The 26,640-nt window shown below is 36.0% G+C and overlaps 3 protein-coding genes across 8 annotated transcripts; 1 reads left to right on the forward strand and 2 right to left on the reverse strand.

Annotated features, from left to right (window-relative positions):
- The first annotated feature begins 636 nt into the window (after nucleotides 1-636).
- On the forward strand, nucleotides 637-3,761 carry LOC130715529 (uncharacterized). 2 transcript variants are annotated; one of them, XM_057565638.1, is made up of 6 exons: nucleotides 637-1,396; nucleotides 1,778-2,315; nucleotides 2,489-2,692; nucleotides 2,906-2,985; nucleotides 3,289-3,382; nucleotides 3,492-3,761. In XM_057565638.1, the coding sequence occupies exons 1-5, from the start codon at nucleotides 723-725 to the stop codon at nucleotides 3,302-3,304; spliced, it is 1,512 nt and encodes a 503-aa protein (XP_057421621.1). In that variant the 5' UTR covers nucleotides 637-722; the 3' UTR covers nucleotides 3,305-3,382; nucleotides 3,492-3,761. The 2 variants fall into 2 exon arrangements, with proteins under 2 accessions (XP_057421621.1, XP_057421622.1); XM_057565639.1 differs by having other exon boundaries at nucleotides 2,906-2,955.
- Nucleotides 3,762-5,208: 1,447 nt separating this feature from the next.
- On the reverse strand, nucleotides 5,209-11,108 carry LOC130710998 (uncharacterized). Of its 5 annotated transcripts, none has more exons than XM_057560423.1 (5): nucleotides 10,686-11,108; nucleotides 10,316-10,489; nucleotides 9,992-10,189; nucleotides 6,992-9,166; nucleotides 5,209-6,130 (listed from the first exon to the last, which is right to left on the reverse strand). In XM_057560423.1, the coding sequence occupies exons 1-5, from the start codon at nucleotides 10,720-10,722 to the stop codon at nucleotides 5,445-5,447; spliced, it is 3,270 nt and encodes a 1,089-aa protein (XP_057416406.1). In that variant the 5' UTR covers nucleotides 10,723-11,108; the 3' UTR covers nucleotides 5,209-5,444. The 5 variants fall into 5 exon arrangements, with proteins under 5 accessions (XP_057416406.1, XP_057416405.1, XP_057416404.1 ...); XM_057560422.1 differs by having other exon boundaries at nucleotides 6,992-9,172; XM_057560421.1 differs by having other exon boundaries at nucleotides 9,920-10,189.
- Nucleotides 11,109-14,294: 3,186 nt separating this feature from the next.
- Nucleotides 14,295-17,887, reverse strand: LOC130713942 (mediator of RNA polymerase II transcription subunit 18). Its single transcript, XM_057563772.1, has 5 exons — nucleotides 17,719-17,887; nucleotides 16,428-16,527; nucleotides 15,646-15,703; nucleotides 15,197-15,553; nucleotides 14,295-14,536 (listed from the first exon to the last, which is right to left on the reverse strand). The coding sequence occupies exons 1-5, from the start codon at nucleotides 17,752-17,754 to the stop codon at nucleotides 14,434-14,436; spliced, it is 654 nt and encodes a 217-aa protein (XP_057419755.1). The 5' UTR covers nucleotides 17,755-17,887; the 3' UTR covers nucleotides 14,295-14,433.
- Nucleotides 17,888-26,640: the final 8,753 nt, after the last annotated feature.

The following is a 26,640-nucleotide window of genomic DNA, read 5'->3' on the forward strand; positions in this document are numbered from 1 at the left end:
GGGGAAACTTGCAATGTTTTCCAGCGATGAGAGACCCATGGAACCCAAATAATCTAATACTTGAGTATATACTTCCACATCTCTGTTGGTTAGACACCACCACGACTTAGAAATTTTGTTATGAAGATTTGATTTTTCAATTCGTTTAGTGTTCAAATCTGGTGATAGCATCTTTGAGCTTCAAATTTAATATTGTATTGTAAAGATTTGATTATTCTGTTGATTAAGTGTTCAGAACACTGTTAATAGCATATTTTTGTTCATCTTGATCTGATTCATCTTCTCTTTGTAAAAATTTCTAGATTTAGAGATTCAATGAATGAATAGATTTCTGGGTTTGAGTAGTGGGGGAAGAAGATGAATGTGGAACAGGAAGAATGTGAGATTTTTATTAACTTTATTACAATTTTTTAATTAAATATTTTTATTTTTTATTTTTTTAAGTGAAGGGTGATAGCAGGTAAAAAACAGGGCTCCAAATTTGGGGCCTGAAAAATAGGGCTCCACACTAGCGGGGCCCTATTTTATATATATTTTACTTGTCTATCCCATATATTTTATTTTATTTTCAAAAAAATAAAATATTGATTACTACCTGAGAGAAAAGTAAAGTATCATTCCCCGCCATTTAAAACCCCTTGAGACTAACTTCATTTCAAGCGTGACTCTGTCTCTCTTCCCTCCCATTCGCACCGCCACCACTCACCGCTCCGGCGACGCCGATGGACAACGGCGGCGAACTCAACCTCGACGAACAAGTTCAACTAATCTACAGCAACGATCCAACCCACACCGAAACCCTAATCACAAACCTCACCTCCTCCTCCAACCACCACCGCTCCCAAGCGGAGACACTTCTCAACCACTTAGGCTTCCATTTTCTCCCCCGAATCGCCAAATTCCTCCGATTATCCCCCAACCCGACAACCCGAACCATGTGCGCTCTCCTCCTCCGCAACCTCATCCTCACCCACTGGCCCCAAGTCTACGCCGTCCCCCGCTCCACCATCTGCCACCTCCTCGCCTACAGCCTCCACATGGAGTCCGATCCTTCCATCGCTAGGAAGATCTGCGACACCGCTTCGGACCTCGCCGCGATCATCATCCTTCCTTATAGCTATGCCCGATCGTCCGATCTCCTCTACTGGCCTAGCTTCATCCGATTCTTTAACAGTGGTGTTGCCTTAGCGGACCAGAGACTCAAGCAAATGTGCCTTCGAATCTTCGCCAGAGTGCCGCAGAATGTCCGTGAATTCCTGCTCCCTGATTCGACCTCCCGCCATGATTTCCTCGCCGGGTCTCTCGCCGCCCCCAATTGCTTTGATGTTCGTGTCACCGCCGTTGCTGCCGCCGTCAATTTCCTTCAGTGCCTCCCCAATCTCTCCGAGCAGGACAGGTATGATACACTTTCAGTCCATGTACTTTCAAAATTGACCAAATGTGGTTCATTCATTAAATTGCCATGTAATAATTACAACAAAAAATTGATATGGTTCACAATTTTATTCAGTTTAGGGGTTAGGGTTTATGATTTAGGGTTTAGTCATTGGATAATTAACAAAAAGTTGTGGTATACTGTATATATTTATTTTCTCCGTTGGTTGTTGTGACAATTTTTTGCTGAAATGCCATGTTAACATGATATGTTGTGATAATTTGTTATTCAAATTAGCTTGGTTATGGGAGATTTTCATTTGATTGTTTCAACTAGCTTACAAATTTTAACTGAAAATATTTATGTAAGAAAACTGGTATAACTGACTAACTTTACATACAGGTTTGAAGATTTGCTGCCGTTGATGATGAGTACTTTTACTGATGTGTTGGTTTCCGGACATGAGGCTGCCGTGCAAGATTCTCTTAAGCTCTTCATTGAGCTTGCAGAGAATTGGCCTCGATTACTTGAGAAGCAAGTCACCAACATGGTTGAATCCATGCTGGAAGTTGCTGAGGATGAATCTCTAGAGGAAGGGACTTGTCATTTAGCTCTTGAGTTTGTTATGACCCTTTCTGAGACTGGAGAGCGTGCACCCGAGGTGATGAGGAAGATGTTGCAGTTTGTGCAGAGACTGTTACTTGTGGCGATGAAACTGTTGCTGGATATTGGGGGTGATCTGGTTGAGGCTGAGGCTGAAGGTACCAATAACTATGAATATGGACAGGAGTGTTTGTATAGGCTTTCCGTTTACTTTGGTGGGAGCGCTATAGTGCCAATTGTTTCTGAGCTGTTGCCAACTTATCTGGCTGCTTCCGAATGGAAAAAGCGTCATGCTGCACTCATTGCCCTTGCACAGATTGCAGATGGTTGTTCAGATGTATGTACTTTTACACCATTCAGAAGTTATCCTGTTATATATATTGTATTATTGTTATGTAAAGATTCTTGTACACTTCGATATTAGATGGTGTAGTTGGACTTGTATTTTCAACTTTTATTTTTTGCATACATGTATCCATGCCTATGATATCATAATCTTTGACGCTGCAGGAGATGATAAAAAATATGGATCATGTATTGTCGATGGTTTTAGATTCATTTCATGATCCCCACGCTCGAGTGCGATGGGCAGCTGTAAATGCAATCCGGCAATGGTCCACTGATTTGGGGCCAGACTTGCAGGTTAAATATCACCACCTAGTTCTGCCAGCATTAGCTGGAGCCATAGATGATTCTCAGAATCCCCGATTACAGGTTTGCACTGTTATATTGTTTAGGTTAGGCACAGTACTCATGTATTAATTCAAGTCACTTAGACTCCTCTATTTTATTATTTTGTGAAAATTTGCAAAAAAATTCTAATCGACAGTTTATATTCTCAGTCATATTAGGTTAATGATTCATGCTGTATAATCTAGCTTGAATGCTGTTCAATCTAACTTGGCCATTTGTTTCCTGTATTTGCAGGCTTATGCTGCTTCTGCCGTGTCAATTTTTGCTGAAAACTGTATTATTAGGTTTGTAAAACCTTATTCAAATATCCTTAGGTTTGTAATTTATTAATTTTTTCTCAATAATTGTGTGCATTGCATGAGTGTATATAATGTCACTTTGTTTGATGATTGCTTCATAATCAATAAATGTTGACCACTTCTACAGTACCGTTCCATGTTGGTACAGTGCAATTTGCTCATGTGAAAACATAGCTGGCCATAGTTCAACATATCGTTGATGAGCTGAAAATCAGAAATAATTATCTTTTAATTTTTCAGTAGTTTCAATTTTACAAAATATTCCCTAAGAATTGTTAATAACTGATTTTCCTTACTCTGAAACCATCCCTGCAACAGGCATTGTAATTTGTAACAAGTAACGACCTCCACCGTTTGCCAGTGAACCACCATGGTCATTCATTCAACTGCACCTAACAGTCATGTAATTCAGGTATCCATTCTCTTTCTCTGGACTTTGGTTCCTAAAATTCACCAATGTATCCTACATTGTGCTGTTCCATTCAATTTTTTCCCTTTTCTTTGTTGGCAAATGAAAACAGGTCATAGCTCCTATGAATTGATGATGAAATGTTATTTAAGAGCTACCTCTGTGACAGCAGCAAATCAAATGGGGGAGATATTTTGACAACATCTTTTGTAATTTTAGGTTCCTTATCTGGATTAATCTATATAGTAGTTTTACTTGTACATGCTCCCTGAGTTCCAAAGTAATAAATGTTAATGTGTCATGTTGGAATATTATAGTATGATACTGAGTTATACTATGTAGAGTTTACAACTGTTGTATATGAAGTTCGCATTATCGGATCTATAGTTTCATTTATAGAAAGATTGCTTGTGCTTATTGGAGACAGTGCACTGGCCTTCTGGCCCCTCCTAATTAACCAATGTTCTTATTTTATGCGCTTTAGGGGAACTTAAGGCTACAAAAACCTTTAAATTAGAGCATGTCACCGTGCAGTTTTCGTATTTTTCAGTTTAGTAATATATAATTTTCAGTTTTCAAGTAAAATTTAATTTGGTGATTTCTACGCTTCAAAATGAGTAGTCTTTCATTGTCACTTGGGAGTATTCTTAATACACACACACAAAAAATGACTTTTTCAATAGTTAGAAAAGAAACTCAATGTATCGATCTTTCATTGCAAAGCAAAAAAATTCATATGAAAAAGATATCTTTATAAACCCTTGTAACCTTGCCTAATAAAGCCAATGCATCTTCTATGAATTTTGTCGAGCAACATAACATTATAATGGCTTGATAACATTTTTTTCTTGATGTAAAATATGTGATTCTACTGTCTCAAGTTTTTCTTTCTCAAGCAAATCAAGTTCATTTATTTTTGAATTAAACAAATTCACCATTGTTTAAATATTTTCATTATTAAAATCCTCAATTGCATTTTTTTTATCCAAATACTAATATGATTTTTTATAGGAAGTAGTTTATATTTATAAATTAGACCCTAAACCCTACACTTTGCATTAAAAAAGCCCAAGAAAGACTTAGGCACTTAGCCAAGCTTTTAAATAGATTTTCAATTGATCAAGGTCGTGTGTATTAAAACAAATCATTGTTATATTTGAATGTTTACAGAAAGAGTCGTCCCACCTTCTATTGTTATTTCTTAAAGTTAATTTCTTTTTCATGTATACTAGCATAATGAGTGCCTGGCCTTGGATACCATTTGGGTATAACGGACTTTCATCTCCATAGATAAGAGTTTCGTTCATTTTTTTATCTCGAAGTAATGCTAACGTCTGTTTGTGTTGTTGGTATCGGTGGGTATTGAGACATTAAGCCCACTCATTATTGGCAATAATATTATTCTTCAAGCATAATCCAGCTTCCCTCCGTAGTGGCTTCTATCAAAGGACTCAACCAGAATCCAATGTAACAATGTCTTCTATGAGATTGTTACAATCTAATTGGCAGCCATGAAACATGAAAATGCTAATTAGCAACTAACATCAACCTTCACTTCCTAGTAGTCTTCCACCAGATAGTATGGTCTCTCCTTTCACAGGCAGAAACTGGACGTGATCTTAGGTAATGAAAATATTTTCTGATCCGACGGCCACATGCACTTAGGATAGAAACTTTCAGCAGCTTAGATCAAACTAATAGCAGACTGGATCAGCTTAAGTTTCTCGAGAATTAATTCTGAAACCCATAAGCTTCTCACAGTTTCTCCCAAGAATTGATTCTGACTTTAGAATCAATTGTAGAATAATTTCCAAACACGCATTGAGACATGATAAAGACACATATTAAGATTGTAGGGAAAAATAACACCTGAAGATGGTCAACATATACAACCAAACTCCTAGGAGGCTAGGAGAATCAGTAGATCACACATTAAAATATACACCTAAAATCTCTGGAAACCATTTAAAAATAAAATACCGCGAATAGCATGTCAATGAAGCAGAATCTATCAGCACATCAGAATATAGAGCAGTGAGTAAGACATCATGACCACCGCAATTTTCTACCTTCGTTGAGGATCCACTGATGAACAGCACACCAATTGTATCCAGAATGGTCTGCTCTTGATTTTGCTTTTTTCTCTCTTGATGCCTGCAGGATATCTTGCCGGAGAGTTCCATTCTTTTGCAGCATCTCCTTTCACCACTTGATCTCCAGGGGATTCAGGACCCAGAATAGAGTTAACAGTTTTCAATCCAGAACCATTGTTACCATTCTTCTGAGTCACTGAATGTTCTTCCATTTTTGGAGATTCAGGCTTGCTGCTGCTATTTGCAGCCTCGCCTAATAGGCTCTTTAGAGGTGTGTGCCCCTTGCTGTTGCTCCTCCAGTTTGTTACCTTGGCTATTATTTCTTCATTCTTCTTTCTCCCTTGAGACTCATTATTAACCTGAGTTTGAGTGGGGAACCAACCAGCCTGTGAAGTGGAATCTGGCTGTTGTGATTTCTGGACTTCTGAAGCAGCAGCACCTTTAAGGCTAACCACATGGCTAGACTCAACCAATGTCATGAACGACGGAGGTTCGAGCATTTCTGATTTTCCGGACTGCTGTCTCTCAGATGCAGCTTCTGCTTTTGGAATGTTCAAGTAGGATTTATCCGCCGCCTCTGCTGATGCTAGTGAACCGGTTGATGGTAAAATTTCAGTATCAGTCCCCGATGGTGCATTGGATTGCATAGAGAAAACTGCTAAATGGATCACGAAATAGTTAAGACCAATTTTTTTTTGCACAAAAGCCCATTTTATTATTTTAGCTTTAGTGGTTTATACAAATTTAGCAAGGCAATAAGGTTGAAAGAAATGCAAGAATCAACTATGCGACAAATGCAATTTGCAGTATCACTTGATCAATTCAACCCCATATGAACCAGAACTTCTGTAAAATTAGATGCAAATGAAGGAATTTTCATGAATAGTATAGTGCTCAAAATATCTAGAATTCAAAGAGACCTATGGCTGAGATTACAGGAGATGGATATTAAAGATAGAGTAGCGGTTCGGGAGACATGTTTAATGTGTATGAGTCATTAATCTCCAATTAAGAACGTAGCAAGAAAAGGAAAGCATGGCGAATGAATACTATTTCAGTATAGTACCAAGATCTACAGATAACCTCTCTTGGCGCATGTTTGGATTAACATTTGTCACACTTGATTTTGGTAAAATTGGCTACAGTAGAAGTGATTTGAAAATGAAGTGATTTATGTTTGGATACATTTATGAAAACGTGAGTTTTGTTGGGTAATGTTGTGAAATGCAGTTGTAAGTTCTCACAATTGATTATGTTCAATAAAGAAGTTACACTCTAGCTTCTACAAGAATTAATTACGGTTCAGAAATCAATTCTAAAAATTGGCTCACAAACATCAGTATTTTCATCCAGAATTGATTTTACTCCACCAGAATTGATCCTAGGGTTTCCTGTTGCACCATACCAGACATATTAGCTGGCTTCAATGACCAGCCTAGTATAATGCAATTGCCTAACAGATATGATGTGTCTATAATGTGAAAATGCATTCAGTTACAAACCAAAAAGATATATATACCTGAAACAGAACCCCAGTGGCCTTCCAAACTGTCACAACGGCTACTAGAGTAAACTGAAGCATCAAATCCAGATGAACTATGTTTAACCAAATTATTACCACTTTGATCTTGAACAGGCACAGCAGTAACCAAAGTCACATCCTCACTATGTTCTCCACCTGGATTACCTTCAACAGCAGCATCATGCTGAGCAGAAGGCTCAGTATTTAAAGAAGTAAATGATGTATACTTCCTGGCAAGGTCTTCTGCAGCCTTCACTAATAGTTCTGCATCTCGTGCTTCGTGTGAATCAGCAAAAGTTCCAGCAGATCTGTCACATTCTTCACTTAGTTTGATTTGGCCATTGATTTCATCTTCTTTCATGACTTCCCGGGCACCTGATAGTGAATCTATATCTTTGCATTCTGTACCATTAGACTTTCCCGCAGGGCCATCAATTCCAGCATCTGAAGTAACTGGGATTTCAAAATGACTGCTAGAAGAGTTAAACGATGAAGTATCTCTATCTGTGAAATTTTCTTTGCATTGAGCATCAGTTATAACACATTGTTCGGTTTTACCCATTTCACCAGCATCATCACTCTTAAATACGTCACTTGATTGCATGACATATGGTTGCAAGAGGTCACTGGGTTGAAGATCATTCAAAATAATCTGAGTATCATTTCCCACATTAGCTTCTCCACCCTGCCCATCTAAAGCTACATTATTTACTTCAGTTATGATTTCCTCATGATGGCTTACATTGCCTATGTTAATGACACTAGTTGTTTCACCGGTTGCATTCCCAACAGATGCATCCCTCTGACTCTCATTTGATGGGGCCACTGAATCACCTTCAGTTAAACTTATCTGTGGAGAATTTTTTTGAACGCCAACAGGTCCCTGGTCTTCAGAAAGATGAACCACATGATTCTCATTCACCTCAGTTTTCATGGCATTCATATACAAACCACTTTCATGCGAACTTTGATAACTTTCAACTGTGAGCTTGACTGGGGATAATTCAGTACAATCTTCAGCATGCATGTCTTCAGTCATAGGCTCACTGTTGATCTGCTCTGACTTCACGCTACTATCCATAACATGCATATCTGAAGAGAGGACATCACTTTTTTCACTCAATTGGCTTGTGATGAAATGAAAATCATCTTCCTCAGTAATTGTTCCCATTAATCCATCTTCCTTGTCTTCCAATGAGTCAGACAAGTGTAGGCTGGGAGGATTTGGGAATATCACTCCTTTGTGATCTCCATAATAACTTTGAAGATATGTTACAACAGGTCTATCATCAAGTGTAGCAAACTGTGTGATGTCTTCAGTCATAGGCTCACTGCTGACCTGCTCTGACTTCACGCTACTATCCATAACATGCATATCTGAAGAGAGGATATTACTTTTCTCACTTAATTGGCTTGTGATGAAATGAAAATCATCTTCTTCAGTAATTGTTCCCATTAATCCATCTTCCTTGTCTTCCAATGAGTCAGACAAGTGTAGGCTTGAAGGATTTGGGAATATCACTCCTTCGTGATCTCCATAATCACTCTGAAGATATGTTGCATCAGGTCTATCATCAAGTATAGCAAACTGTGTGGTGTGTGCAGATTCTACCTGAGCATCATTAGTGATTACGGACGGGTTTAACTCAAGAGGGAAGTCATCTTGGGGAAGCAATGAAACGAGAACAGCACCATTCTTTTCCTTCAGATTACCAACTCCATCACCCACTTGATGGTCCAAGGAAACAGCATCACTAATTGCTATTTCAGACACTTCTTTATCAGATGAGTCGACAATTTCAACCATGACTTTTTCTGATTTTATCTCATTCTTTCCTTCCAAATTAGTTTCCTCTTCAACACACATAGAACTGCAATCTGCCACATTTTCAACAGCATGGATATTTTTTTCTACCAATACATCTGGTATAACTTCAGCGTTGCTGGGCTGCGAGTCACTTGGCAAACCAACAAAATCGTCACCGTGCGCAACAGTCGATTCTTTAGTCCCCAAATCTGCAACTAAACTTGAAAATGAATCAACGGTAGAGCTTGACAATGGACCTTGCAACTCCACTGTTTTGTCTTCTACTTCAACACTTGCACTTTGCAAACTTTCAGGATTTTCAATTTGGCCATCATTGCTTGAGTTGACAATTAATGGACTAACATCTGCAGCTGTGAAATGAATTATAAGACATGATAGAACCACAGAGAAGATACAAATGTTGGAGCTTAAAAAAATGATAATTATAAATACACTTCCAAAAGATTTTAACACCATGGAATTCTTAAAATATATATTATGTTGATTTTCTAATTAACAGATATATCTTTGCATTTTAGCTTATATAGGTCTGAAAAGTGAAAACACCATTCCCAACCAGTTCTTACCATTTATTGGTAGAGTAAAAAAAATATTGCTGTTGCAAAATCAAACATACTTTCTTTTTTGTAATAACTCTTCTGCCAAGCATTAAGTCATTGAATTCACAACAAGGTGACAAGGTAATTCAAAAGCTTTAACGATAAAGGCTCAGATAACACTCATAAAAAGGTAACTTTTCATTGACCAAAAGAAGGCAAGACGAATAGGGCACTTCCAGTTACCTCCATGTATAACACTCGTGATGTAGGACTCATGTGAACAGATCCAGATTCTGATGTAAAATTTTGCTAACTAGGACTGAGTTGACCAATCAAATTAACATGCACAGATAATAAAACCAATAAACCGCTTTATGGAATTTTCACAACCATTAATCTTGACACTCATACATCATGTAAAAACAAACTTCCCAAAATTCTTAATTAATCAGACAAAAGTGCTTTATTGTGCAACTCCATACTCATTCAATAAAGTCAAGCAATGCAAATCTTAATAAAGAGATGATGACGCGAGTGTAAAAAAACCCATCGCGTTACCATTAAACACATTGTGCTCAGAAGGCCCTGAAAGAATTTGTTCTTTAATGTGGACTCCTTCCACATCAGTACCTGAGTCCAAACTTTCTTCTTGTAAACGCTCCTTAATTCCTGGACTCAATCCACTATCCATAAACTCAGCAACCGCATCTGAAAACACATCATCTTCTGATCTTTCTGATCTAACCAACTTTTCCCCAATTCCATCATTACCCTTCTCATTGTTGACCAGGTCCAAGGCAATTGAACTTGAACCTGACGCAACCAAACCTAAAAAAAACATCAACACATTTTGGAATTTAGTATCAATTCCAAAGACCATTTATATATATATATATAGACAAGAAAACAACAACACTAAGTCAATAACAGTTAACAATGTTGAACATTGCATACCTGGTGTCTTGAAATCATCATCAGAAACATGTTCATCATCTGAACCAACCAATTTGTAGCCTTCAATGGTTCCACAGATCTTCTTGTGCGCACGTCTGTGTTTGGCACTTGGATGTGGATTCGGGAATGGCCACCCACATTTGCGACACACATGAACTCCATGACTCTCATGCCCTTCAACATCATAAACAAAAAACCATAAAAATCTTCACTAGACCCACAAGATTTCCAAACCCACAAAAAAGACAGAGACTTTCCGTAAGAAAAACACAAAAAAACAAACCCCAGAAAGTGAAATAATATAAAAATCGAAAGAAGTGAGAAATGAGAGAGAAATTGAAAGAGAAAATGCAGAAAAAGTGAAATGCACCTGAAGTGTGAGTTCTTCTTTGATCTTGGTCACCCATTAGTCAACGAAACAGAGGAAGAAGTCAACCAAAATGGAGGAAGCAGAAAGCGAAGAAGAAGAAGAAGAAGAAGAAAATGGTGGAGCAAGAAAAACAGAGGAATGGAAGGAGATTAGAGAACTATGAAGAGGGTGTGACAGTGGTTAGGAAGAAGAAAACAGAGGGAGGGACCCACAACGTAGGTCACTGTTCATACGACACGCTTCTTCTTCTTCTTCTTCTTCTTCTTCTTCTTCTTTTGCAAATTACAGTGTCTCTCTCTGTGTTTGTTTCTACTGGTTCCAATGTAGATGAAAAGGATATTTGAGTCTTTTCGTTCGTTAGGGTATAACTGTTATTCCACATGTGTTGCACGTGCCATGTGCCCGTGACAACCTCTCCACCGCTGTGAATAGTAGAATGGTCACAGTCACAGGGCTGTGACGGTGGGTTCCATGACAGCTCATGTTAGTATTTTGTAAAAACTAGAAAAGAAAATAGAATTGAAAATAACTTACTATACACATCAAGTGTCATGTTATAAGATAGGAGAAGAATTTATACAATGTGGTATTGGATGGACTGGTACATCATTATTGAAAAAAAAAATTGACAGGCAATGAGGTTGATGGTTGAATTAAACTCGATCTACTTGATTTGATGTGTCTACAATATACGTATCATATAAACTTCCAAAGTTAAGGGACCCAATTGTCTCCTAGGTTAAACATTTATGTTGATATAAGCATTTAGATAAGAGTTTGCTATACAAAGGTTTGAATTTCACTTACAAGTTACAACAATAGTAATTGCTACCCAATAGTTTGCTATACTAATAGAAAGCACACACTATTTTTGTACATACTCCACTTGAGCATCAATTAGGTGTCTTTATTCATTTTCATCACTTCTATTATATCTTTGTATTTATCTGACAAAAACTTGTTACTGCATACATCATTTGAAGAATGTGGAGTTGTGGACCCTAATATAATATAAATTATGGTACGTAATATAAAACATAATAGTATTAGAATATATAAGAATTTAATATTATCCGCCGTTTAATTATACATTGTAATAAATTTATCATATTGTTTAAATTAATCTGATAATATGTTAGGTGGAAGGTAGAGTGGTGGTGATGATGGTGGCGGTAGGTGATGGTGACGGTAGATCGAGGTGGCGATAAAGGTGGCAATGGTGGTGACTACAGCAAAGGGTGGTGGTCATGGCCGTGGCGAGTCTGACCACGATGGTTGGGGGTTGTGACGGTAGAGTGGTAGTGGTGGTAGTAGTGATAATGGCGATGGCGGAGGTGATGACGCGACGGTAAGACTAACGGTGGAGTTGGATGTGGTTTTGTCAGTGGCCGGTGGCGGTAGTGTTGTAAGGCGGTAAAGACAGTAGTGGTTATAACGGTGAGCGGTGCTGATGATAGGCAATGGAAATGGTGACGACAACACTCGGGAAGGTGGTGGTGGATGTGATTGTGGATCAAATTTATTGAAATAATTTATACGTCACAATTTTACCGACCATATTTTATCCTATCTTTATATATTGGATAAAATAATCAATCAAGTATTTAATGTGTAAAAGTGTAATGATAAATGAACTTATACAATATAATATTAACACTAAATAAAATATATTGTAACTTTCTTTTGGGGAGTATCTTATACATACTTTCAAGCCTAACAAACCCCAGCACACTTCTACAAGGCCAAACCTCTTAGGTTCTTCTAACGGTATATCTAAGCATAACTAAAAAATTTATTTAGTAATGAATTTTGTAAAATTTAAAATATCACTATTGTATGATGAAATAACACATTGAGATTAAACACTTATTTAAAAATAATCATTATGTTGTGAGTAATTTTTGTCTTTATCATTCCTTATGCTGGGGACACTGGGCCATTGCTGTTGAGGAGCATTAGTCAATTAAATTCTACGTTGGGTTTGGTTCTTTTGTCCATATCTGCTCTTGCTCTTGAGTGTTGACCACGACTAGTAACTCACTCACTAACTCCTCCTGTTTCTAAACCAACAAACACTACTTGTCTTTTTCGGATAGATACTCAGTTCACATATCATTATCATCATTTTCTTAGCTGTAAAGTTTTATTCTTACGAAAAATAAATCATGCAATAAAATGTATTTTTTAGTCTAGCATGTATCCTTCATAGAAAATAACCTTGTTTAAATTGAGAATGTAAATGCTAAAGGAGCTAGTTTTCCTAGTATAATGTTTTCATGTACAAGACTCAAGTGTGAGAATTCTTTTAAAAGGATTCAAACACGTAAAATTTAATCGTCACCGCCATTTTAAGTGCTGAAATTAAGGTTTTAATTAGAAGTTTGAGCTCAAATCTTAAAAATTAGTTTTAACTAAGCTTTAGATTAGAAAAAAGTAATTCAAAAGGTTTGGTCCATACCCTTTTAAAACAAAAGACTTGTTTAAAAGAAATTAAACATGTATTACTTCAATAAACCATCATTTTAAGTGTTGGATTGAGGGATTAGTTATAAGTTTCAGGTCAAATTTAGTTATTTTTTACACTTGGGAGGTAAATTTAGTTCTGCTTTTGCATTAGATTGAAAAAGAATAAAAGGTTTGGTCGATAGTACCATTTTAAAACATTGTAAATAATTGATTTTAATTATACTGATCCAGTGATCGAAAAAATAGAAAATGATAGTAACTCTTTAAGGAGGCAATATATATGTGGGTGCACCAGAAGTTCAATGTGTAAATATAAAGAGATTCCTACTTAGGAATGGGCGGTTACGGTGGCATTAATAATTTGGTGAGTTAAGTGGGGGGAACCCACCGTTACAAAGCAAGTGGTTGTGCTGTTGGGGATCTTAAAGATAGATTCATATTTGATCTAACAAATCTTAGTTAAGGTTGTCAGTGTTGGATGGTGCGTGCCTTACAAGACAATAAACAAGTATTTATATCACATAACAACAAATCTTGGTGGTACTTGCTACTTTAATTGTATGAAAAGATGGCATGATTAGGGATCCTTTGTCTTGTTCATAAATAGCATACCAATACTACATTTTTTAGTTTTTCAACATTGTTGAAATTGCTTAAGTTTTTGGGCATTGGTGGATGTTGTTTGGATTGGGCCGTATTTATGATTTGGAAGTAATGAAGTTGCTTAACATTTTGGGTATTGGTTGATGTGGTTTGGATTAGGCCGTCTAGTTACTGTTTATGATTCCGGAGACAACATTTAGGATCTTTAGACCAAAAACAAAGTTTTGTTGCTACCACATTCTAATATCAGGAACTGGAAGTTATATTAACCCAAAATTTAAAATTAATTTTAACTTTTAGATAAAATTTACTATTTACTATAATAATGTGAAACATGAGCTCTGTATGTCAATTTTTATGTATGTGTAGTTATTGAGTAGATATTTGCATTTCTAGTAGAATCGTGTGATCTGATCTGATCCGATCCTACAATTTCCTATCTTTTACCCCCTTATGATCCTTACAACATGGCTTTTAATACAAAAAAAGTATTATTTCTTTTCATTCTCTATACAACCAAACAAAAGAAGACACGATCCATCCCATAGACATATTAATTCCTGAAAGTATTAAAACAATGACAAAAAAGTACTTAGTTTATAGTAAAATGAAAAAAATTATCTAGTAATTCAAATGTGAAAGTTCTATTATAAAAAATGCTCATTCTTGTACGAGCCCATTACAACGTAGTACCCCCACCATCAGACATTAGAGATGCAGCAGCTGCAGCAGCAGTAGGAACAACACCGGTTGAGATGCCTGGTTTGGACAGATGGAGAAGCCTGAGAAATTGACACCAAAAAGTTGCATTTGTCAAATGATCTATATCAAGGAATAAACAAAAAACATGATATGCTTCTGCAGATTGAAGAGTTGCTAGTCCACCCAAATTGATAAACGGTAACAAAGTCTAACACTTCAGACAATCATAAAGTGATATAAAACAAGTGAAACAAAATTATAAAATCAGTGACACATTGGTTAGTCACAGATAAAATTAACAGTAAGAGTAAAATCATTCATCTACCGACTACCTGCCACTATGCTTAGTTGTATGCAAAGTTAGCAGCTCCAGCTTCAAGGTGAAATAAATATTTGCGGCAAGTATAATGTCATGAATCAACTATCCTAAAAGCTTAAGTTTTCTGGTTAAGGCGCATGAATGGTTTTATTTCATACTTATAACACCTCCCTCACGCAATAGCCTATTGGGCTTGATGCGTGGCCAATGCATAGGCACACCTACCTTGAGCTAATGTTCAAGTTTTTATTAGATTAATGAGGGACAACAAGGATCAAACTCTTGACCACTAGGTGATAGAGGCGTTGATTCCATATCATGAACCAACTATCCCAGAAAGCTTAAGTTTTTAGGTGAAGACGTGTGAATAGTTTTATATTAATAAATAAGTGTGCAGTTGAGAAGACAGAAAAATTCTTACGGTGCAAGGTATTCACAAAAGGATGACACAGCAGAAGCAACTTCAGTATAGGTTTCAGCAGAAGCAGGCGCTGTTACTTCAACCATCTGTATACCAGGTGTTACTGGCTCAGCCTCATCAGTTGCGTGCAGCTTTGGCATTTTATTGATTGATGAAACCGTTACAGTGATTTGCGCACCCCTGTAGAACTGGAAGGAAAACCCCACCCTCAGGAGCTCATGATCTAACTTGTACCCCAGTGTATAAAACATACGGAGCACATTCTTGCTCGCTTTGCTTTCCACCATGTTCCTAACCAGAACTGAAATTTGGTCAGCACCAGCACCTCTAATTGGACCACCGATATGTTTAACAGTCCTGAACGAGTCATCAAAGCACATATTAAATGTGTATATATTGATAGGTAAAACGTTCTAACAAATGATCAAGAATAAAGTTGCACTGTTTACCATGAGGGCTCAGCCTGCTCTAGATCACATAAGAGTCGAACCTCTGAGGCCACATTGCCTAGGAAAATAAGCCATAAAACCATCCATGGTCAATTTGAGAAAGGTCAGCGTATGACAAAAATGTTGAGACTCTGAAGATTTGAGAACATTCCGACTCCGTCAAGGAAAAAGGCTATACAAAATAAACCTAAAACTTGAACAGCCATGAATATCTTCCAAGTTCCATGTCATAGAATAGAAAGAGTAAAACAAGTAACATGACATGTAAAACTGTGAAAGCCAATACAATAAGTACATCACAGGGAAAAAATGGAGCATGAATCATGCCATTTAGATGCTAGCCAACTGCAAATGCTTACGTGAAAATATTGCTGCATGTAAGCGCTTAATACAGACTACACGCTATGTGCAAAAAACAATCATAAAATGTTAATTCATTTAATCTTACAGTGACCTGCTGCCCATCTCTCTTTACAATACTATTCATCTCCTGAGCACTCTCAGCCTCTCAGAGGCTTAATTTCTTAGACATGCTATTGAAGATTGATTGAAGCCTTTACTAGTTTACTGTATTAACATCTGTTTCTCTGCTTCTTAATGTAAAACAAGTTATCTTGTATTTGTTTTTCTCAAGGGAGTGATACTCTTTCCTCTTCCTTAGTAATCAAATTACTCTTATAAGTTACTCCCCCCTTTCTCAAAAGAAAAAAATAATAATGAAAAAAATAAGAAGAAAAGAAAGGTTGGCCATAGCTTAGCAAAAGATTTGAAGAAAAACTCACCTAGATTTGGACCATTCTTGAGGCATATTTCATGGATCCTCAATCGTTCTCTCTGAACACCACATAGTCCTTGAAGAAGAATCTCAAGGGCCTCAACATGCTGCAAAGGATAACAAAATATCAATTGTCAAGGTAGTCTTGAACACACTCCTTCCACGTGAAGGTTTCCATCTTTTAAAAACAAAAGCAATATAAAGATAACATATCTTGATTATCTTAAAGCACAATATATGAAAATATTGAGCAAAAGAATGTTTAGTTTACTCTTTATGTTCCATGAATAGAATAATTCCAGAGCCTTAACCAGGTAATCTTTTAATTGGAATGAGTACAGAATAGGAGATATGCAAATGGTAGCAATGGAGGCCAAGGGCCTATAAGATGATAAGACAGAAACTATCTTGCATGCAGAGATTCCAAACACAATCTAACATAGGATAATATGCCATTATGTATTACTCATGCCATGCCTTGCTTATAAAAAAAACCCATGCCATGCCTATGTTGTCAATCCCAGTTCCCAGCTCGTCGTAGCTAGCCTCAAAATTGGGAAAGCAGGATGGCCGGGATAGTAATTTTTTGTCTATATTTTGTATAATTTATACCATATATGTACACACACTAAATCAATGATAAATACAGGATAGCAGGTGTTGTCGTGGTGGTCGTCGGCCGGTTCAGGGTCTAAGATAGGTTAGGTGCAAAGATAGAACAGGGGAGAAAAGGGTCGAAGTGGGTAGAAGAGACGGAAAGATCGAACAAAATCAAAGTTCTAGGGTTTTTTCTATTGTGAAAACTCGGAAATACGCCTAAATAAAACCACCAACATTTACATTTGGGGGGCATTCTTGGAAAAATGTTATCTCGCCGGGATTATGGCCAGGACTCCAGCCGGGATGGCCGAGGCAGTGAAATGGGCTGGGATGGGAACCTGGAATCCCGCATAGAGAACTTAGACCCGTGCTAACAGTGACAGTTTGTAAAAACATTAAACAGCTTCACATCAGAGAGGATGGAGTTATTTCTTAAAAATGCAACAAACAAATTAGACATTCAAAAGACAAAACACATAATACAACAAGAAGAAAAATTATGTGAACACAACGTGCCAACACAAGAAAGCTGAAATTTGAATATTTGGTGAGAATACACAAAATTTGAGTACTATGTATGATAATTGAACACTGCAATGAAATAGTCAAATAGTTTACAGCAAGCAGATTTCAACTGTAATTGATTCTAGAGAGCTGACATTGGCAATGAAGAAATGATTGTAAACTCAGTCAGTCACCTGTGTCTCTATAATTCCCTGAACCACGCATTCCATTTCCGCTTTGTTCCGCTACCAGCGAACTGCGAACCGCAAGAGAATCGGGAAACTGGTCCCTGTCAATTTCAGACCACAATTAGGTTTTCAGGTCCCAAATTTCTATATTTCACTTAATTATTTCATGTTTATTCTCATGTCTCGCCGATTCTACGATATCTTTTTATAAATAAATAAACGCCCCTTCAAAAATATTTTATTTTAATTAGAATGTTGGCTTATTGCATTTCTCAGTAAAATTATTATTATTGCTAAATTAAAAGATACAATAATGGAAGATTGTTGTTTCATGCTTTCGAATTTTGATGTTTTTGATTTGTCTTTTGTTCGTACAACTGGTTACGCGATTGTCAATGCTTTAGCAAAATTGGTTTTTCACCTAGGTAACTTGGTTTGGATTGAAGAGGCTCCTCTGAAGATTTTCACTCTCATTCGGTTTGATGCTTCTGCCTCGGTGGCTTCTTCTTAATTTGAATGAAACCGAATTTCAAAAAAAAAACTAAAAGATAGTGTAGACTCCTAGCAGTGGTGGATGTTTATAGGTTGAGATCTCTCGTTGATGGCTCTTTCGGGTGTAAGAGACTATACATTTCATAGTTGAGTTATGGTTACACTCAAAACAAATTGGATGAAGCTCATGAAGCTCGTGAAATGTTGGTCTCTAGTCGTCTTTATGAGCTTTTTTCGAAACTCATTGCAATGGGGAAAGAGCATTAAGCGGTCATGAGATCTCTAAGCGTTTGCACACAATGTTTCCCTATTTCAGTTAGCTTCAAAACAAGCTTATCACGACTAGAGGCCAACATTCATGAGCTTCATCCAATTTTTTTCTAATGTAACCACGATAAATGTATAGCCTCTTTTAGCATAAAAGGAGGAGCCATCAACCATAGATCTCAACCTATAAACATCACCACTGAAATCATCATAAATAAAAATAAAAAGTTAAATTTCACCATAGTGATTTAATATGCCTGCGATTATTCAATTTTTATTTTGATGAAAACTTCTATCAAGTAATCCAAGTTTCACGAATTTAAGCAAATAACTCCCTTAACATATACTGTAATTTAGAAAATAAGAGAAATGAGATTGAAACAAACATTGCTTTGAAATGATCCCAAAGATGCAAGATTTTGACGTTGACTCAATCTCAATCCCTCTAATCAAATGGGCATATCAGTGTGAATGAATTAATCTATGAAAACAACTAAATTTAGGATTGACTAAGCAATCAGCATGCAAGGATTTATCCCATTGTTCACAGAGTGAGATTGTTCACAGAGTGAGATTATGAAATGGAATCAGAAAGTAAAATTTCCTCCCCAGCCTCACCCAAATCAGAAATTCATAGAACCCTAGTACCTAAAGAAATACAAATACCCAAATAAAGAATCACAAATATAGTTACGTGCTCCAATGCAGTGACCACATATGCCAAACTCGCCTTTCTCTGTGGTGTCTTGTGCTCTAGGGTTAGCCATGTTTTTTTCAATTACATAGATAGGGAAGAGAGTCTTATTATCTTGATCAAGTAGAAGAAAGACATATAGCTCCGTTGAAAAACACAATAATTATTTTTTTTTTGTTACGAGGCGATAAATTCATGGTAAACTAAATTTAAAATATTTAATTTAATGATATTAAATTTGAAATTATAAAAAAAAGGGTTAAACAATTTCATAAATCATGGGAAATTACATATAAGAAGGATTGATTTATTCATCTAGGGATGACAATTGGTAGGATTTGGGTAGGGTACTATACTACCCATCTTCATACCTGCGTTTTCAAAAAGTACTCGTACTCGTCCCCATACTGCGTGGGTAGCAACTTGATTCCCCGTGCCCGTACCCGTTGGGTACCTATATGCACATATATAGGGGTGTTCAAAAACTGGATATGGTTAAAACCAAACCATATCCACTTTAAAACCAGTTTTACAATTTGGATTTTTTAACCGATCCAGTTTTGATATCTCAAACCGGTTATAAAACCGGTTTTTAATCTGGATTCGGATTTAAACCTGTTTTAACCAGTTTAAAACCGATTATGTTTAAAACCGATTTTAAACCAATTTTAAAATTCATATTTAGTTTAGAATCAGTTTTTAAAACTGGATTTGATTGAAAAACCGGATTTGGTTGAAATGGTCCCAAACATCAGACCGGTTAGCCCGCCTTTTCCGTTTTCTAGAAGATCCCACATCAGCGCTGTTAGATCCATCTTGTGGAGGAGGAGATAACTCGTGATCCATCTGACAAGGAGAATTAGGCAAGAATGAAATAAGGTATAATTACCATTATATAATAAAACCAAATTTAACAAGATTTGAGCCAGAACAATGTTATGATAATTGAAATCTCATAATTGAATCATCTGTAAGTTAGACGATGGCAATGCAAAGTGCAATGAGGAAGCAAAGTCAATGACTTCTAAATACTGTTTGTCATGTGGAGGAGTCTCAGCACCACTATGACATTCATTAAGTAGAAAACTTTTACAATCAAACATTATTAACCATACATACATCCTGCCAAAGTTCAATTAAAAGTTTAATAATAAGGGCCAATTACAATTACAAGTTTCAGTCTTGGGAGTACAGTGGCCAAATCACTACTCACTCCTATAACTAAATCAACCCTCACTGTTAAAAGTTTCCATTCATGCATACATCCCGCCAAAGTTCACATGGATGATGGATCTTGTGAGGAACTGAGGATGAAGGAGTGTATAATGTCACAAAAACTTCACAAATTACCAAACATACTTCATCTACAAGGTCCAACAATTATCTCAGAAAGTAAGTTTATAGTGATGTTTTATATCACAGACAAATATTACCAAGATTAACCAAGAAAGAATCTTAACATACCATAACTTCCTCCTGCTGGTGAAGGAAACTCAAGTAAAATGAATCAAGACTGAGACCAACAAATGAATCCCAACAATTCCCAATATCTAACCAAACCGTAAGGCGCAAACAGAAGCCAGATTAATTCAACTAACAAAAACCTAGGTTATAAATCAAACATCATTTTTTTCTTTGATAAGGGTTGTAAATCAAACACTGACAATACCCTATAACAAAAATCAGCAATCCAATCTAATCAAACGCTATTTGTTGCTTTACACACATAAAAGCAAAGAAATTTATTCAGATAACACAACAACATATGAGGAATGAAGATCGGAATCGCTATATCGGAAAGAAAACAACAACGAAATGAGGGATTGAGAAAACGGAATGCAGAGTGACTCACTAGTTTTTGGCCCAGCTGGGTGATTCCACAAAGCTTGAAGCTTGGAGCTTGGAAGAATGGTTCAAATTGGCAGATTCAGGTTAGTGTTGTTTGTTGCTCTCATCTCACTCTCTTCCTCTTCGTGATTCTCGAATTGGTTCACGATTGAGGGTTCCACATCTGGTCGCGCGGTGGCGGCGACGGCGGCGAGATCATTGGTGGCGGCGAGTTGATTTGGGAATTAGGGTTAGAGACTTGGAGTTCATGGTTGAAAGTTGAGTTTGGATTTTGGAAACCGGTTATGATTGAATAGGGGAATATTAAATTTTTTAATATTGAATTTGGTTTTGGATATGGTAAACTGGTTTTTTATCCAAATTCAAAAACTGGATATCAAAATAGGTATCCACTTTAAAAAATGGATAAATTAAAACCGGTTTTATATGAAACCGGATTTTCTGGATATGGTTATGGTTTGGTTATGGATTGGTTATTGAAACCAGATTTTTTGAACACCCCTACACATATCCGTACCCTTTACCCGTAATTTAGCTAACCAAAAATGTATCTTTCCCATTTTTTCAATAAAAAAACTAAAATATAATGGCTATTATAAGCATTAATTAAAAATAATAAAAACTATATATATATATCTAACTAGTAAAATCATTCAAATGTTTTTTTTTAAGAATAAAAAATTTAACTCTAAATTTATAATTATAGGTTTGCTAATAAACTCCTAAAATTGTTGGTTACTAACTTACTTAATGCTTATCAAAAAAAAAAAAACTAACTTACTTAATAAGTGAGACTAAATTAGCAACCATAATAAAGTTTCACTTACATTTTTTTAGTAGAAGTTAGAAAGTTATATTTTAAGTATATATATATATATAGGGGTTTGTTAACTTGCTCCCACTTGATTTTGTGAAGGAGTAAGTTAACAACCAACACCTTTTCTTTTAGACAGAAAAACTCAACTTCCTCTTCTTAGAACCAACTTTAAATGAAGGCTATTTATGTAATTTACTTTTAAAATTTTAAATTCAAAAACTCAACTCGAAACCTGTTTCTTTTTTCTTTTTCTTGGGTCTGTTTCTATTGTGCTGGCTTTGGCTAGTTGTTTTTTCTAGTCTTTGCGTTCTTTTACCATGTTTGTTTGTATATTTACCTATTGCACTACGTGTGCATTCTTTAATAAATTTTGGCCTATCTAAAAACAAAATTGAAACGAATTGCTCTTAAAAGATGAGAGGATTATAGCCGCAACTACTTTTTTTTGCTTTACCCCTCTTCTTTTTTGTGTTTTTTATTATTTGGGGTTGAGTTCCTGCATGACTGGTGGGTAAAATATTCACAAAACCAAATTTTCTGATGCTTGATTTCAATGGCAATGCTGAATAAACGTCATAGGTGTTCAATGGAAAAAGAGAGAAAAAAGTGGGAAGTTGGAGGAGAGAGAAAATTGGGTTTTTTTAATTAAAAAAATTTTAAATCAAAATTACATAAGTGCCCTGTTAAAACTGTCTTGGATAAAAAAGAATTGGATTTTTTTGTCCAAAAGAAAAAGGTGTTGGTTGTTAACTTGCTCCTTCACAAAATCAAGTGGGAGCAAGTTAACAAACCCCATATATATACTCCCTCCGTTCCTAAATAACTGATACTAATTTGGTTCTTTTTTTTGTTCCTATTTAACTGATACTTTTACAATTTCAAGAGAGCATTAATGCTACTTTATCAATTGTGTCCTTCATTTATTGTTGGTAGGAAAATTGAAAAGTTAGAATTGATAAGAGAGATAAAGGGTATAATAGGAAGTTAGATAATAATTTTAGTAAAACAAGAATATTAATTGCTACTTCTTAATATTTGCGCCACAACCTTAAAGTATCAGTTATATAGGAACGGAGGGAGTATATATGTGTGTGTGGAAATGGGATTGCCCGAGATGCGGATTCATATATATATATATGGGGAATGCTAACTTACTCCCACTTGATTTTGTGAAGGAGTAAGTTAGCACTTAACACCTTTTTATTTTGGACAAAAAACTCCAACTCTCTTTCTTCTTTAAGACAATAAAGTGGGGCTACCAATGTAATTTTGGTTACCAAACTTATTTAATTTTAAATCTCAATTTTTCTCTCTCCTCATTTATCACCTTCTTCCACCTTTCTTTGTCTTCAATCGGTTCCCATTTCTCTGCAACTGCTACCTCCAAGAACCAAAAGGCTCCTTCCACTACTCATTCTTGTTTCTACAATTCAATTTTGGGTTTTAGGAGCCCCTTTGCCATTCACGTCATTTAGGAGCCCCTCCCAATTCTCTCTCTTCAAGCCATATCTGCAGTTCCATTCAGTCTTCTCCATCATTTCATTTAAAAAGAAATCCAGCTTATTTTCCTTCTTCAAAATGAATCTAATTGAAAAAGAGGACCAAGAAAGAGAAAGGAAAAGAAGCAGGAGAACGAGAGGAAAAGGAAAAAGAAAGAGAAGGGTATTAAATGATGAGAGAGAATTTTAAGTTTTAAAATTAAATAAAAAAAATTTGGATAACCAAAATTACCAAAAACCCAGAACTTAAGTTTTTTTAAATGTGAGAAGAGGAGGGTAGTTTTTGTCCAAAATGAAAAGGTGTTAAGTGCTAACTTACTCCTTCACAAAATCAAGTGGGAGTAAGTTAGCATTCCCCTATATATATATATATATATATATATATATACCACCAATTATGTGTGTGTGAGTATAGTATGTGGGTGATTTTGAAAAAAAAAAGTATAATATGTATGTGCGGGTATGTGCCACTACTTTTTGTGGTTATTTACCCATGTCTAACCTCGTACCCATTTTGCGAGTTTTTACCCTACTTATTGTAAGTATTTTTTTGCGGTTATACAATGGATCTTGGACCCATTGTCATCCCTAATTGGGAAGCAATACGAACCGGTGAATTAGAATGTTAAATTGAATTTATTCGGTGGCACATATACACTACACTTTGTTTTGGGAAAAGAAAAAACATTAAATTGAGTAAGTATTATGATTCTTTGTTTGAATGGAAGACGAATCTAGTGATTTATCTCTCAACTTTGTCTTGATGGGAAGCTTTTTTATTGCGATTTGTCATGCTGGTGGGATGATTATGTATCCTTGGTTTCATTTGTTTGTTGTGTTGTAGGGGTGGCTTTGGACCATGTTATTTGTATGGTGTTGACTTTCTAGTTTTATTTTTTATTTTTTTTCTTCTTCCTCTTTATATTTGGGTTTGACACCCCTTGTACTAAGGTTAAATACAATTCATTGACTTATCTGAAAAAAATAAAGGAGTAAGTTACTGAAAAATTCGGGTGTTACTGAAGAAAAAAAATAGAAAAGAGATATTCGTTAGACAAAAAAAGAGAGAGAAAAATATTTAATTCCAAATTTTTTGAAAAACCAATCCTTCATTTTGCCATTTGTTTAGCTTTCCTATATCTGACTGTTTTCAATTTTTTAAAACTGGATAAATATATTAAGAGAAATTAAGTGGCTATAGAGGCAATTACATCGAACTCAACAAGAGAAACACAGTTCGGAGAAACAAACAAAAATCAGCAAAGTAGCGCCCACACAGACATCAGACCACCACTGGTCCTGGAGTAGCAACCGCCAAAGAGAATAAGTTGATGTCAAAAGGGGATCGTAGCCTCATCACACTTCATACATACATACATACATACACACACACACATGCATACATACATACATACATATAGTAATTGATGAAATCTCCATTTACACCTTTCTCTCAAAGATAATTTTAAATGTAGTTAAAAAAAATTAAATGTGATTTAGTTTAATCACTTTCAATCTCCCGTGTTGCATAAAAGAAAATTAAGGATTTTCATAATCAATTTATTGGTTAAGACTAAGGGTGTGTTTGGTTGCTGAAGGAAAAGTAAGAGGAAAGAAAGTGAAAAGGAAGGAAGAGAAAGGAAAAAAAGAGAGTGGAAAGAGGAGAGAGATGATTTTTTAAATTGTTTGGTTTGAGAGATTGAGGAAGAAAAAGTGGAAGGAAAGAAAAGTGTATGTTTGCAAAATTACATAAATATTCCCAATTGAAAATAAATGATATAACTCATGTTACTTTGATATTTGTATTATTATTTTAAATATCTGTAAGCTACTTTTATAAATTGCATCATGATTTAATTATTTTATTGCTATGGAAATATAACAAATAGAAAGTTGTAAATAAAGAGAAGGAGATATTTTCCATTTTAAATTAAATTATGAGAAAAGTGAAAATACACTGTCAGTGTAAACTTTTTTTACACATAAGTCCAATTGATTTCTGCTACATCACAGACTATAATTGTAATTTAATTAAAATAAATCAAGAATATAAGTATTTATCCACGTGACATACAATAATTGGATGACGGTGTAAAACTTATTTACACCGACAGTGCACATCCATTAAACTCTAAAATTATCACCATTGTCAGTTTTTCGTCCAGATTTGGAGAGAAAGATTTATCGCGTGGATCCCACCGATTTTGATCTTTCCATCCACAGTAACATTATAACCAAACAGAGAAGGCACACTTTTTAATAATCTTTTCCCTATCACCACATTCTTTCCTCTGTCCTTCTTGTGTTCCAAACACACCGTAAGGCTTTTTTGGGATCGGTGGTAGAAGATGGGATGAGGTGAGATCTTTTCATGTTTTGTTGTTTGAGTACTTTAATGAATGGTGAAATGGGATGGTAAGAGGTGTGATAGATACCATCCCATCCCATCCAATCCACTCATTTTTGTACCACCTAATTTGAGGGTTTGCAATGGTACCCATATTTTACTTAACTAATGCAATATTTTTTTTTTCCATTCCGCTTGGCTCTATTTCGTTTCATTGTACTCCACTCCGTTCCATTCCGTCAATCCAAACATAACCTTATAGACTATGTTGTCTGTAATTAGTGCTCATCGGTAAGGTTTTCTCAATTAATAGATTTATCTTTTAGTGTAAGCTTATTAAAAAATTATAATATATTACATTTAGCCAATGACTCATTGGTTCAATCAATGACAGAGTAAAACCTTTCCGTCCTGGGAGGGGTCTTCGCCAAGGAGATCCGCTATCCCCTTATCTTTTTGTGTTGTGTATGGAGAGATTCAGCCTTCGGATCCAGCAGTTGGTGGAAGAGAATGTTTGGAAGCCTATTAGGGTTTCTCCCCATGGCCCCCTGTTTCCCATCTCCTTTTTGCTGACGATGTTCTCCTTTTTTGTCAGGCATCTACCACCCAGGTCCAACTTGTAGCAGATACCTTGAGAGATTTCTTTGCCAGTTCTGGGTTGAAAGTGAATATTGACAAATCCAAAGCTATTTCCTCCAAGGGGGTTCATCCTAGCATCCGTGATGATATTCGTGGTATTGCTCCCATACCATTCGTTAATGATCTGGGTAAGTATCTTGGATTCCCTCTATCGGGCGGGAGAGTCTCTAGAGGCCGGTTCAACTTCTTATTGGAGAATATCAATCGGAAGATGGCGGTTTGGAAGACTAACCTCCTCAACCTAGCGGGTAGAGCTTGTCTTGCGAAGTCGGTGATCGCTGCAATGCCCACCTACACCATGCAAGTCTTTTGGCTTCCTAGGAGC

Source organism: Lotus japonicus, chromosome 4 (assembly GCF_012489685.1).
Source record: "Lotus japonicus ecotype B-129 chromosome 4, LjGifu_v1.2".
Classification (NCBI taxonomy): Eukaryota; Viridiplantae; Streptophyta; class Magnoliopsida; order Fabales; family Fabaceae; genus Lotus; species Lotus japonicus.